The following is a 12,688-nucleotide window of genomic DNA, read 5'->3' as shown; positions in this document are numbered from 1 at the left end:
CTTCAGGAGAATACTTCCTACTGGTTATCAGAAGCTGTAGTCTTCATATTAATAAACTATACCTATTTTCAACTGCCCAAATACTGAACAGACCCATTGGAGCTTGGTTCTGCAAAACAGTTATGAGAGTTTGTATAGGTGTCCCCAGTCTCGCTCCTCCAGTTGGGTTGAACAAGGTACAAACAAAATGTTCATCCGTCTCTGGTTCTTCATCTAATATGGCAGATATGTGGAGCATCTGCAAATAAATCAGGAAGATGAAGTCATTAACATACACAGCACACATACAGAGAGAAGACAAATTTTTGACAACAAAATAATCCAGTCTGCGGAGTGTCTTCTTATTTTTTCAGATTCTCATAATGTGGTAGCATATTTATGTAGCTGAAAGTTTTTATTGTCAGAATTTCTCAGTTCTTCCATGTATATAAGTGACAACTAACACAGTCAGCTGTTTCTTGTTCTTAAAAGATCAAGTCAAAGTCCCAAAACTATAATTATCTCTTCATTACAGTCATCACAATTGGACTCATAATTTAGAGAACTTCACGAAGCCTACTCTATCGCAGCTTTATTCTTGAATATGCTTCATCACAGTGTCAAAGTGACCCTAGATTCTCAGATGGGAGGTCAGAAGAACAGAAGCTCTGGGACATTCTACCAATATATCAAGGCCACTTGATGATGAATTATTTGACCATGGCAACTCATGAAACAAAGCCATGTGTAAAGTAGCCCTACATGGCTTCCTTTTCATTTCTGAAATAATAGTGGCAGATCAGTGGGAAAATGGAGCAGAAGATTGCAGAAAACACAAAGATTCTGCTTGGGGAAGAAAAGGTGATGACAGAGCTGTTTTTCATGATGTACCCAAAAACAACAAGAAGAACTCCCTTGTAAAACTCTTGTTCATCTCATCTTGCACAAGGATGAGCACAAGAAAAAGACCACCATGAATATAATGGCAGTTTATATGGCAACACATGTTGCAAAACGTGAAGTAGAGGAATTTACCTCAACAAGGTCCTCAAAACTGAGTCAACACAACACACACAACCACTTGATAACGGCACAGTCACAGTGGAAATTGGAAAGAACGGTGGAGAATATTGGGAAAATGTTCAGGATAAAGAAACAAAAGAAACCAGATTACTATGGACTATTCTACCAGAGAAGCAGCTTTAAGGTACAGGAAGTTCAAATGCCACTTCAGAATGTGTGACCCTGGACAAGTCACTTAATTGAGGCATATCTGCCTCAATTTCCTCACCTGTAAAGTGGAAATTATAATAGCTAATAAAATCACCTCTCTCCCAGGGTTGTTGTGAAGATCAAATGAGATAGTTGTAAAGAGTTTAGCATAGCTCATAGTACATAGTTCAGCACTGTACTTGTAAAGTGCTTTGTAAAATCTTAATATACTATATATACTAGCTATTATTTTTAATTATCATTATCATTCAGTAGCCATATGCCTATATATTATAAACACTTTCTAAAGGAAGAGAGTTGCAAGGGACAAGACATGGCTAGCACCATATATATGCATTTGTGAATAGGTTATAGTGCAATTTCACTAAGAAAACAACATAAAAAATTTCATTCAAATTCTTCCCGTCATATTCCAAGCAGCTACTGTTATGTACACATAAGATACTAACTCTGATAAATATTCTGAGACAAGCCATATTCCACCTAACTAGAGTCTTGCAAAGATGCATAGATAAATAAGTCATCATGTTAGGGGTTAGGTAGTTTGGTTTTACAACGATATGATATATAAAATGATATATAAAACAGTGCTTGAAAATATAGGATGTCTAGGTACAATAGCATAAGTCTCTAAAACAAAAATATAACCTATTGTATTACTTAAATAATTGTTTATATTTACAAGTCGGTGGAAATAGGAAAATAATTGAATAAACATGGTTTCTTTATTTAAATGTTGCCAGTTTGTAATCCATCTTATTTCCAACAGGACTTTAGACAGTTACCAAAAATGGTATTTTATTCTTTAGTATCTCCAAGTATCCTACCTTAAATCGAACTCCTTCTTCCAAAACAACATACCCTTTTGAAGGGGTCAGATCTCCAGACAGTTTTGAAGAATTTACTTCAGTTACAATAAATTGAACAGTCACTGTTCCAAACAGTCCTTGGGCAGGTTCTCGAACAACATACAACACTGCAACACTTTCCTGGATATAGAGAGCCGTTGGTTCTCTTAGGAAAAAGTGTTCACTATTGTTAAATGACAGAACTCCAGGGCCATCATCGTTGGCAAGTATAGTAATTAATGCTGTCAAAATAAAAACAAAAAAATGTATGAAATCAAAATATGGTAGCCTCTAAATGCTGAGCACTTAGAGGCCACTCAGTGAATACTTGCTAAATTGAAATGAACACTTCTTTTACAAACGGAGAGGGAAAAGGGGAGAAATAGACAGGGAAGACAGGGAAGAGAAAGAAGTAAAAAGGAGAGGAGAAGGAAGAAGTGATAGAAGAGAATGAATGAATGAAAAAAGTATTTAAGTGCTTACTATGTACAAAGATGTGGGTTAAGCACTGGGGATAAAAATAAAAAATGATGGAAAGGCCCAGTGCTCCTTAGGATGCTTCAGCAAAGCAAATGATGATGTATCTTCTTTAGAGTCATTTCCTCTGATAAAAACTGTTATCTGAGGAGGCAGAGCCAAGATGGAGAAATAAAAGCAGGGACTTGCTTGAGCTCTCTCCCAAACCTCTCCAAATACCAAAAAAAATGATTCTAAACAAATTCTAGAGCAACAGACTCCACAAAGTGACAGAGTGAAACAAACTTTGAGTCCAAAACAACCTGGAAGGTCTACAGGAAAAGTCTGTTGCACCAGTCTGAGAGAAGAGAACAGTCCAGCACAGGCCCAGCCAGCACAGACTGGGCCCTAGCAAATTTGGAGCAGGCCTCTGGAGACTGAATCACTGGCAGCTGTGATGGTTTCCAGACTTCTCAAACCACAAATGCCAGTGACAACTTAGAAGGTCAGTAGGAAAGGTCTGTTGGACCTGGGTGAGAAAGGACTGCAGTCTGGTCCTAGCCCCAGGGCAGCAGCAGCTGCTTCCAGAACTCTTGGCCCACAGAGAATGAGGGAATCGAGCTGCTGATCACAGGGGGATTGCAGGGATCTCTTTGCTGGTGCTGAGACAGGATTCTCTTGCTTTGTCCGTATTTGGAACTGGGTCACAGTCTTAGGTGGCGGTCCTGGGATGAGGAGGAATGGAGGTGCTTGTGGCAGCTGTGGAGAGGGAATCCTACTCACAGATCCAAGTCAGAAAAGAGTGCTTGTGGTCACTTACAGACCAGAGCACAGGAGTAAATACCTCTCCTTTGATCATACCACGTTGGAAGAACTGAAAATTTACAGGTCTCTATAAATATCACTGAAAACAGCTACACAAAACCCCTGTAGCATGGGACAAGTACACCCTCCACAACAGAAGCAGCATCTTACCTAAACAAAGAGTTAAAAGTCAAGCAATTGGCTAGGAAAATGAGCAAAGAGCAGGAAAAAAATGGACTATAGACTCTTTGTTGACAAAGAAGATCAAAACATACAAGAAGAAGACAACAAAGTTAAAGCTCTTACATCCAAAGCCTCCAAGAAAAATATGAACTGGTCTCAGGCCAGGGAAGAGCTCAAAAAGGATTTTGAAAATCAAGTAAGAGAAGTAATGGAAAAACTGGGAAGAGAAAAGAGAGTGACGCAAGAAAATCATGAAAAACAAGTCAACAGCTTGCTAAAGGAGACCCCAAAAATACTGAAGAAAATAACACCTTTAAAGAGAGACTAACCCAAATGGCAAAAGAGGTCCAAAAAGCCAATGAGGAGAAGAATGCCTTAAAAAGGGCAAATGGAAAAGGAGGTCCAAAAGCTCACTGAGGAAAATAATTCCTTAAAAATTAGAATGGAGCAAATTGAAGCTAATGACTTTATGAGAAATCAAGAAATTATAAAAACCAAAAGACTGAAAAATAGAAGACAATGTGGAATATCTCATTGGAAAAACAGCTGACCTGGAAAACAGATCCAGGGGGGATAATTTAAAAATTGTTGGACTACCTAAAAGCCATGATAAAAAAAGAGCTTACACATCATCTTTCATGAAATCATCAAGGAAAACTGCCCTGATATTCTACAACCAGAGGGTAAATAGAAATTGAAAGAATCCACCCATCACCTCCTGAAAGAGAGCACAAAAGGAAAAGTCCCAGGAATATTGTATCCAAATTCTAGAGTTTCCAGGTCAAGGAGAAAATATTGCAAGCAGCCAAAAAGAAAAAATTCAAGTATGGTGGAAACACAATCAAGATAGCAAAAGATATAGCAGTTTGGGATATGATATTCCAGAGGTCAGAGAAGCTAAGATTAAAACCAAGAATCACCCAGCAAAACTGAGTATAATACTTCAGGGGAAAAAATGTTCATTCAATGAAATAGAGGACTTTCAAGCATTCTTAGTGAAAAGACCAGAGCTGAATAGAAAATCTGACTTTCAAATACAAGACTCAAGAGAAGCATGAAAAGGTAAACAAGAAAGAGAAATCATAAGGGACTTACTAAAGTTGAACTGTTTTGTTTACATTCCTACATTGAAAGATGATATTTGTAATTCACGAGACCTTTCTCAGTATTAGGGTAGTTGGAGGGACTATATATGGACAGAGGGCACAGGGTGAGTTGAATATGAAGAGATGATGTCTAAAAAAATAAAATTAAGGGATGAGAGAGGAATTTACTGGGAGAAGAAGAAAGGGAGAAGTAGAATAGAGTAAATCACATAAAAGAGGCAAGAAAAAACTTTTACAGTGGAGGTGAGAGGGAATGAGTGGGTGAGAATGCGTGGGTGAGAATCCTTACTCTTACTGGATTTAGCTTAAGGAGGGAATAATATACACACTCAATTGGGTATGGAAATCTATCTTACCCTAAAGGAAAGTAGGGGGAAAGGGGATAAGAGAGGGGGGATGATAGAAGGGACAGCAGATTGGGGAAAGGGATAATCAGAAGCAAACACTTTTGAGGAGTGACAGGGTCAAAGGAGAGAATAGAATCAATAAAATATAGTTAGTCTTTCACAACATGACTAGTGTTTTGCATGACTACACATGTATAACCTATATTGAATTGCTTGCCTTCTCAATGAGGGTGGGTGGGGAGGGGAAAAGGAAGAGACTTGGAAACTCAAAGTTTTAAAAATGAATGCTAAAAGTTGTTTTTACATGCAACTGGGAAATAAGATATACAGGCAATGGGATATAGAAATCAATCTTGCCCCACAGGAAAATAGAAGGGAAAGGGATAAGAGAAGGGGGAAGGAGTGATAGAAGGGAGGGCAGATTGGGGGAAGGGGTAATCAGAATGCACACAGTTTTGGATTGGGGGGGAGAGATGGGGAGAAAATTTGGAACTCAAAACCTTGTGAAAGTGAATGCTGAAAACTAAAAATAAATTAATAAAATTTAAAAACCTCTTATCTATTTCTGATTTTGAGCCATTTGACAGTGCCAACGACTTTGGTGGTTAGAACCAAAGAGAAAGAAAGAGAAGGGGTGGGGGTGAAGGGAGGAGGGAAGATGAGAGGGAGGAGAGGGGATAAAGGATAAAGTGTGCAGTAGATAATCTAGCATAAATATAATGAAGAATACTTAAAGTGAGAAAAGTGAAGAGTTGGAATGAGTTAACAAGAAAGACTACATACTGAACTCTTGGGAAATCTTCATAAGTTAGACTGTCATCTACATGCCATAGAGGCCTAGAGGACTGTACTGCCTAGCCTAGAATCACAGAACATCAGAGGCAGAAAAGACTATAGATACAACCTAGCCTAACTTCCTTGTCTTGGAAGAGGGGATTGATCATTAAGTGGGTTCCTTAAACTACAGAGCTAAGTGAGTATCTGAGCCCAGAATCTGAACATAGCCAGATGTGAAGTCCAGTGATATGTCACTTAAGGCCTATGTTTCTGCTTTCCATTGATAAAATATGTCAGAAAACAACAGAAAAACTCTCTAAAGAGATAAGAATGCCATAATCACTACTTGGGCAGCCACATGGTATAAAACACCTGGCCTGCAGTCAGGAAGACTCCTCCTCCTGAGTTCAAATCTAGCCTCAAACACTTATTAGCTGTGTGACCCTAAGCAAGTAACTTAACCCTGTTTGCCCCCAGTTTCCTCATCTGTAAAAGAAGCTGGAGAAGGGAAACCACTGCAGTATCTTTGCCAAGAAAACCCCAAATGGGCACAAAGAGCTGGATAAGACTGAAAAACAACAAACAACAATCCACTACTTTCTAAAGAACAATAATACTTAGCATTTATGTAGCATTTTAAGGTCTGTGAAGCTTTTTACAAATATCTCATTTGATCCTCACAACAACCCTGGGAGGTAGGGGCTGTTATTATCATCCCCATTTTATAGATAGGGAATTTGAGCCTACCAGGGTTAAATACCTCCTAAATATCTGAAGCCAGATTTACACTCAGGTCTTTCTGATTCCAGACCCAGCACTGTATCCACTGCGCAACTAGATAGTTGCCCCCAAATAATTTTATTTAGACATTAGCCACTTAGCTAAAAACTAACAAAGGGTCCATCCATGGTATAACTGATGTGTAAAATCTTAAGATGAGAAAGTTACAAAACAAAGGGGGCCAAGAAGATGAAGGAACTGTATATGCACACATATGTGTGTGAGTATGTACATACGAGTGCCTGTGTTTTTCCTCCTCCTATATTCTACATGGCTTTCCCACCCTCCTATCTTATTCATCCCAACAATTTTTAAAAGGACATTCTTCCTGCATAATGTTGATGAGAAATTTTCTTCCAGCTTTGAAATAGACATACACATTCATGCAGCTCTTCAGGAACCTTAGGAATCTGCATTTTAAATCTAGAAGCAAGAATACATGAAAGCAATAGATCATATTACTTAAAATTCTTTACATTTTTCACTCTAACTGAAGACTCTTTTCACATAAAGCCATATGTATTTTGTATGTGTATTATGAGAAAAGAGAAGATAAAGCGTTAAATTAAAGGACCAACAAGGAACACAAAGGCTAGTGCCTAGCTAGAGTACTGGCCTCCCATATAACTTCTCCATTTGCACTTTTCTTTACCAACTTCTTACCTTCCCAGAAGTCGGCAAACCATAATGGATCTCAATTTTTTTTAGCTCACAGTTATGTCATGAAGAATCTTGGCACCCTGAATGTCTCAGGGTGGCAACACTATAGGAAACTTGGGAGTTTCATACGTGAGTAGTTTTATGTGAGTTTAAGGTTAGATGTGTTTTAAAGTTAGCATAGGAGTCACAATCAAGTTTCGTTTATTTCGCAAATAATATACTTATCATTCTATGTATGTTAGATAAGTAATAGTAAACAGGATTATGTACTTATAAATTTTATTTTATTTGCAATAACACAACAGCCAAAATTTTATGGCAACCTCTCAGCGCCATGGCATATCTTTGGAGAAACATTAGTATAGAGCCTGACCAACAGTAAACTAATGGTTCTATTTGCTGTTTTTATTCATTGTATTTAATTGTCTAGTATTTATCATGTGCCAAGTTTTACTGCATCTTTGAACAGATGTTGACTTATTTCAATGGTAAGCATTGTGCAGTCCTTGAAACAATTTTCATATATTCACAATATGACTATTATGAATGTTTTGCATGACTATACATATATAACCTATATGAAATTCCTTGCCTTCTCAATGAGAGGGGGTTGGGAAGGGAGGAAGGGAGAGAATTTGGAACTCAAAGTTTTAAAAACAAATGTTAAAAATTGTGTTTACATGTAACTGGGAAAAAAGTAAATACTAAATAGAAACAAAAAAAAGCTTAAAAAATAATCTTCATGCAGACTGTCAAGTTGTACGTGCTGTTGAAAATATCTTTCTTGTATCAAACATTAACTGAAATAAAAGTTAAATATCTGTTGCCATGTGATAGATTAAAACAGAGGATGAAGTGAAATATAATGACTTAGGTATCTAGATGTTCAAGATTCTATTGTACTTTGAACCTTATAATATAGCTAAGAAGATGGTACTGAAGTAAGCTGCCAGTTGTTTTCCCCCCAGCTAAGCACTTATCAATGGAAATGACATTAAAGAACATTCATGACCATCTGCTCTGCCACTGAACCTAAACAACACCTAGGCTTTTCCATCTGACTCAGCCCAAATCTCATACATGCATTCCCTCCCCCACTAGCATGGGGGCTCCTGTAGAATAGGACTGTCTTTCTTTTCTACTTGGAAACCCTGTGCTTTGTATATAGTAAGCTCTTAATAAATGCTCATTCATTCAAGTGACTAACATCATAAATGAAACTTGAAAGTAAGGGAAATTTAAATGTAATCACTACTTTTTAATGACTTTTCAGTTTTTTTCTACTCATCTCTCCATATTCCTATCAAGTACATTTGGCACATAAACAATGATACAAGCATAGGAGTGTACATTTTCCATTGTGACACAATACTTAAGTATTGTTCACTTTAGACAAGAATACAAAAGCAGACCAAATCCTCTGGTATAGCCTAATCTTTCTCACCACTCCAGCTTACTCTGATTTAGAATAATCTATAAAGTTAGAGAAAAAATGAAGAGAAATTTTATGAGAAAATATGCTTTTGTCACCTGTTGTATTCTCCCCCAGCTCAAGTCCAGGAGAGGGATTAGTTAAAATCACCAGAAAATTCTCATCTCCTTCAGGAATTTCATCATCAAGAATTGTGATCTCAATATTCTTATACCTTTCTCCATCAGCAAAATGAAGAATCTGGTCACAAAAATATAGGCAGTATTAAAATGAACAGAACCAACATTTGATATACAATGCCTGTTTAGAAAAAAACATAGTATGGTGGTTTGCAGTGGTGCCCCGGGACTCACTTCATGATTCTGGCACTTCATGGCAAGATCTTATGCTACACCTAACATCTGGTTCAGATCAAGCTGCCTTTTTAAGACACAGCGTCCTACAATACCCTCACCTCCTGCAATCCCCAAATAATTTCTTTGGTCAAATCCCAATTTCAAATCCAATCTCAGACACATACTAGCTATGTGATCCTGAAGAGGTCACTTAAGTCCTCTTTGCCTCAGTTTCCTCATCTGTAAAACAGGAATAATAATGGCACCTACCTTAAAGTGCTATATAAATGCTAGCTATTATTATTATTGTCAACATTTTTAAACTGAACTTCAAAGTGAGTGTAATGGAGAAAGATATAACCAACTTTTGATAATGAACATATTTTACTGAGATTACCATCTCTTGTTATCTATTTTATTTTAATATTAATTTTAACATCACATCTTGGTTGAAAGCATTTACATGACACATTTCTTACAAATTCCCATAAAAATACTACACCAAAATTATCTGTTGAAAAAACAGAACCTTTATACATTTTCTTTTTTTCTCCGATTCAGCAGCTATTTAGTGCAGTTCAAGGTACTAAAATGATAAACAGGATGCTCTGCCTGACCTCATGGAATTAACAATCTAACAGGGCTTAGAGAACAGATCAATACAATACAATGTCGAGTTTGTTAAGTGCATAAATACAAAGTGCTATGAGATCAGATGAGCCCTCAATAAATAAGTTGGAATGGCCACTGATGATGTAAGAGAACACCCCAGAAAATAGCATCAGTTATGCTCAGAAATATCCAGTTCCTTTAGTAGCCCCTGCAGCCTAAGCCTAAAATATGACCAGAAGTAGAGGCTAGACTGCTGTAGAAACTCCAAGGTTAATGTCATTTTGTGGGTAAACTCCTTCAGTCATTAGTAGGTTATAGAGTAAGAGGCCTGGAAAAATGAAGATGGGACAACTTAGTTGGAAAATTTAGGCAAGAATTAATAGATTGAGAGAGGCTCAAAAGAGTCATGGAAAGTTCTTTTCTTCCTTCTGTGACTTCTTTGTGGTATAGACCTAGTAGTGGTACTGCTGGGTCAAAGGGCATACACAATTTAGCAACTTTGGGGAGATAATTCCAAATTGCTTTCCAAAATGGCGGGACCAGTTTATAGCTTCCTTAACTTCCTTAAATTCCATCAAAGTGCCTGTTTAACTTCGGCCTCTCAATACTGTCATTATCTTTTTCAGGGGTCAGTTTTGCCTATCGAAAGGTAGAAGAAAAGGACATTATTTTTAAAAATCTACTTTAGAATTTAAAATCCTCAGGCACTTTAAAAAAAAAGCATGACTAATTTCTTTGGTAAAAATTTCATATTTCTTGAAAGTAAGGATGATTTTTTTTCTTCCTATCATTTTCTGATACAACACTCACTGTGTCTTCCTCTCTACTAAAATGGACATTTGCTATAGTTCAGGAGCTCAATAATTCTTATCTGACTAATGTGATACAGATTTCCAACTGAACTCCTTGTCTCTAGTGTCTCCCCTCTCAAATACATTATTTACTCATAATCTTTTAATGCAAAGGTCTGAAAATGTTACTCTCATGGCCCTCCCAATTTTCAACTACACTGTAGTACCTTATGGACAAAATATAGACTCCTTAACCACACTTAAGGCCCTGTTCAACCTGATTCAAAATCACCTCTCCAGTGTCATTTCACATCACCTCTGTTTATATATGCTATATTTCAGTCAATATTCCCCAATTTTATCCAATCATCTCTTGTATCCATGCACTGACACAGGCCAGCTAGTTCAACCCACACATAGAGTATAATCAGTCTTTGACTGTGGATTTCTAATGAAGGGAAACCTTATATCTCTAAATACAGCCAGTTCCATTTCTGTATAGATCTGAATATTAGGAAGGTTTTTCTTACATATAGTAAAGACCTATCTTTCTGGAACTTCTACCTATCACTCCAGTCTTACTAGGCTACAAAGCTTCCCACAGCTCTTACCACAGGGAAACTATGTTGAAAGAGAAAACTCTACTCACATGTACTGAGTGTGGTGGTGAAGTGGAAATGCTAGAGATATGTGTGGGAGGGGGAAAAGGAGGAGATCAAAGAATTCAGATGATGTTCTTCACTACAGCACTGCATCTGATCATGCAAAAGCATTTTTTCCTGATAAGTAAATTGTGTTTAGGATAAACAGAATACAATAACCTGCTTCAAAACAAAACTTAAAAAACAGAATTGTATTGAGCTCATTGTATAAGCCCAATTATAAGTCCCATTAAAATTATATTAATTAAATAATAATTATAATTAGTGATTAATCATATTACTACTCAAAATTGATTGGGTTGTATATAGATTTTCTGTCTCTACTAGGCTTACACTGTCATAACCTTAGTATAGTCTTCAAAAGTAAACCATGAGTGATCTTGATTCCTACCGTTGCAGTAAAGTCATAATCTATCCCTAGTTGTGCTTCCAAATTCTGTGCATACACAAACAAGGACACATGGCCAAGTGACCCTCCATCCCTGTGTGCCACCAATGTTAAAATTCCTTGTGACTCATGTACTTCAAACCTAAAAAAAAGTAAGAAAATTGTGCTGTTGGTGGTAAAGTTTTGAAGCTAATTTGCTTTATAAAATCACATATATTCACAAAATAAATTCATGCAAATGCTTTAATCAGTTATAGAAACTACCTGGTATTGTGCCATTCAATCTTTCCTCTGGCTCCATCATTAGCATCAATAATAATCTGTGCTGTTACGCCTTCTGAATCTAAAAAGCAAAACAAATATCAGTGATAGTGATGATGATGATGATGATTTTTATTACTGTTATTCAGTTGTTTCAGTCATGTCCAACTCTTTGTGACCCCATTTGGGGTTTTCTTGGCAAAGATACTGAAGTGGTTAGCCATTTCCTTTTCCAGCTTATTTTACAGATGAGGAAACTGAGGCAAAGATGACTTAAATGCCTTATTCAGGATCACATATCTAGTAAGTCTAATGTTGGATTTGAACACAGGGAAAGGAGTCTTTCTACCTCCAGGCCCAGCATTCTATACGCTATACTACCTAGCTGCCCTATGGATAATAGTAACGATAACAATACTAGCAATAACTAACCCTGACACTGTTCTTTATGAAGGTTTACAAAGCATGTACATATACTTCATTTAATGCATTTGATGTTATTTTCAACTAAGAATAGGAAATATAACTCTGTTTTATGAAATACAATAAATATTTTAAAACTTTCACTACTTTTAGTGCTAAGAACCAAAAAACATAAAAATCCACTTAGAAGCTAAAGTTGACATCATAATGTCAATGTGCTAACATTCATGCGTTCTATTTATAAGACAATCTCTCTCTCCTACAGCCTCTTAACTCTGACTTTACACACATTTATAATATGCTTAGTTATCTAGTTTCCAAACCCATGGGCAGATTACAAACAGAAAATTACAAAGGCAAAATGCCAGAAAAAATGTGAAAGGAAGAAATAAGAAAACTCCAAAAAGCATATATAAGAGCTTAAAAAGCAAAACAATCTGAATCCATCCAACATGGCGATGAACAACACTATACCGACAAGCCCTGACTATAGGATGTATTCTATTGAGCAACAGATACACTGTGTGACTGTCATAAGAGCAATTTTTCATCTTTCGTTTACTTTGTTGAAGAAGTGAGATGCATAACACATTTAAGAAACACATCCACTC

General features: G+C 36.8%; 1 protein-coding gene across 1 annotated transcript in view; it reads right to left on the bottom strand.

The window, feature by feature from the left end:
• ADGRV1 (adhesion G protein-coupled receptor V1) overlaps positions 1-12,688 on the bottom strand; it is a 727,941-nt gene that overhangs the window by 580,737 nt on the left and 134,516 nt on the right. The window contains exons 40-44 of the mRNA XM_036763404.1: positions 11,658-11,736; positions 11,397-11,535; positions 8,704-8,845; positions 2,040-2,302; positions 63-238 (exon numbers count right to left, since the gene is read on the bottom strand). Coding sequence (XP_036619299.1) covers positions 63-238; positions 2,040-2,302; positions 8,704-8,845; positions 11,397-11,535; positions 11,658-11,736 — 799 coding nt within the window. The remainder of the gene's footprint in view (positions 1-62; positions 239-2,039; positions 2,303-8,703; positions 8,846-11,396; positions 11,536-11,657; positions 11,737-12,688) is intronic.

The sequence above is a fragment of the Trichosurus vulpecula genome, chromosome 1, assembly GCF_011100635.1.
Source record: "Trichosurus vulpecula isolate mTriVul1 chromosome 1, mTriVul1.pri, whole genome shotgun sequence".
In the NCBI taxonomy this organism is placed as follows: Eukaryota; Metazoa; Chordata; class Mammalia; order Diprotodontia; family Phalangeridae; genus Trichosurus; species Trichosurus vulpecula.
Note: the sequence above shows the minus strand (reverse complement) of the source record. Positions and strands in the feature narration are given on the sequence as shown.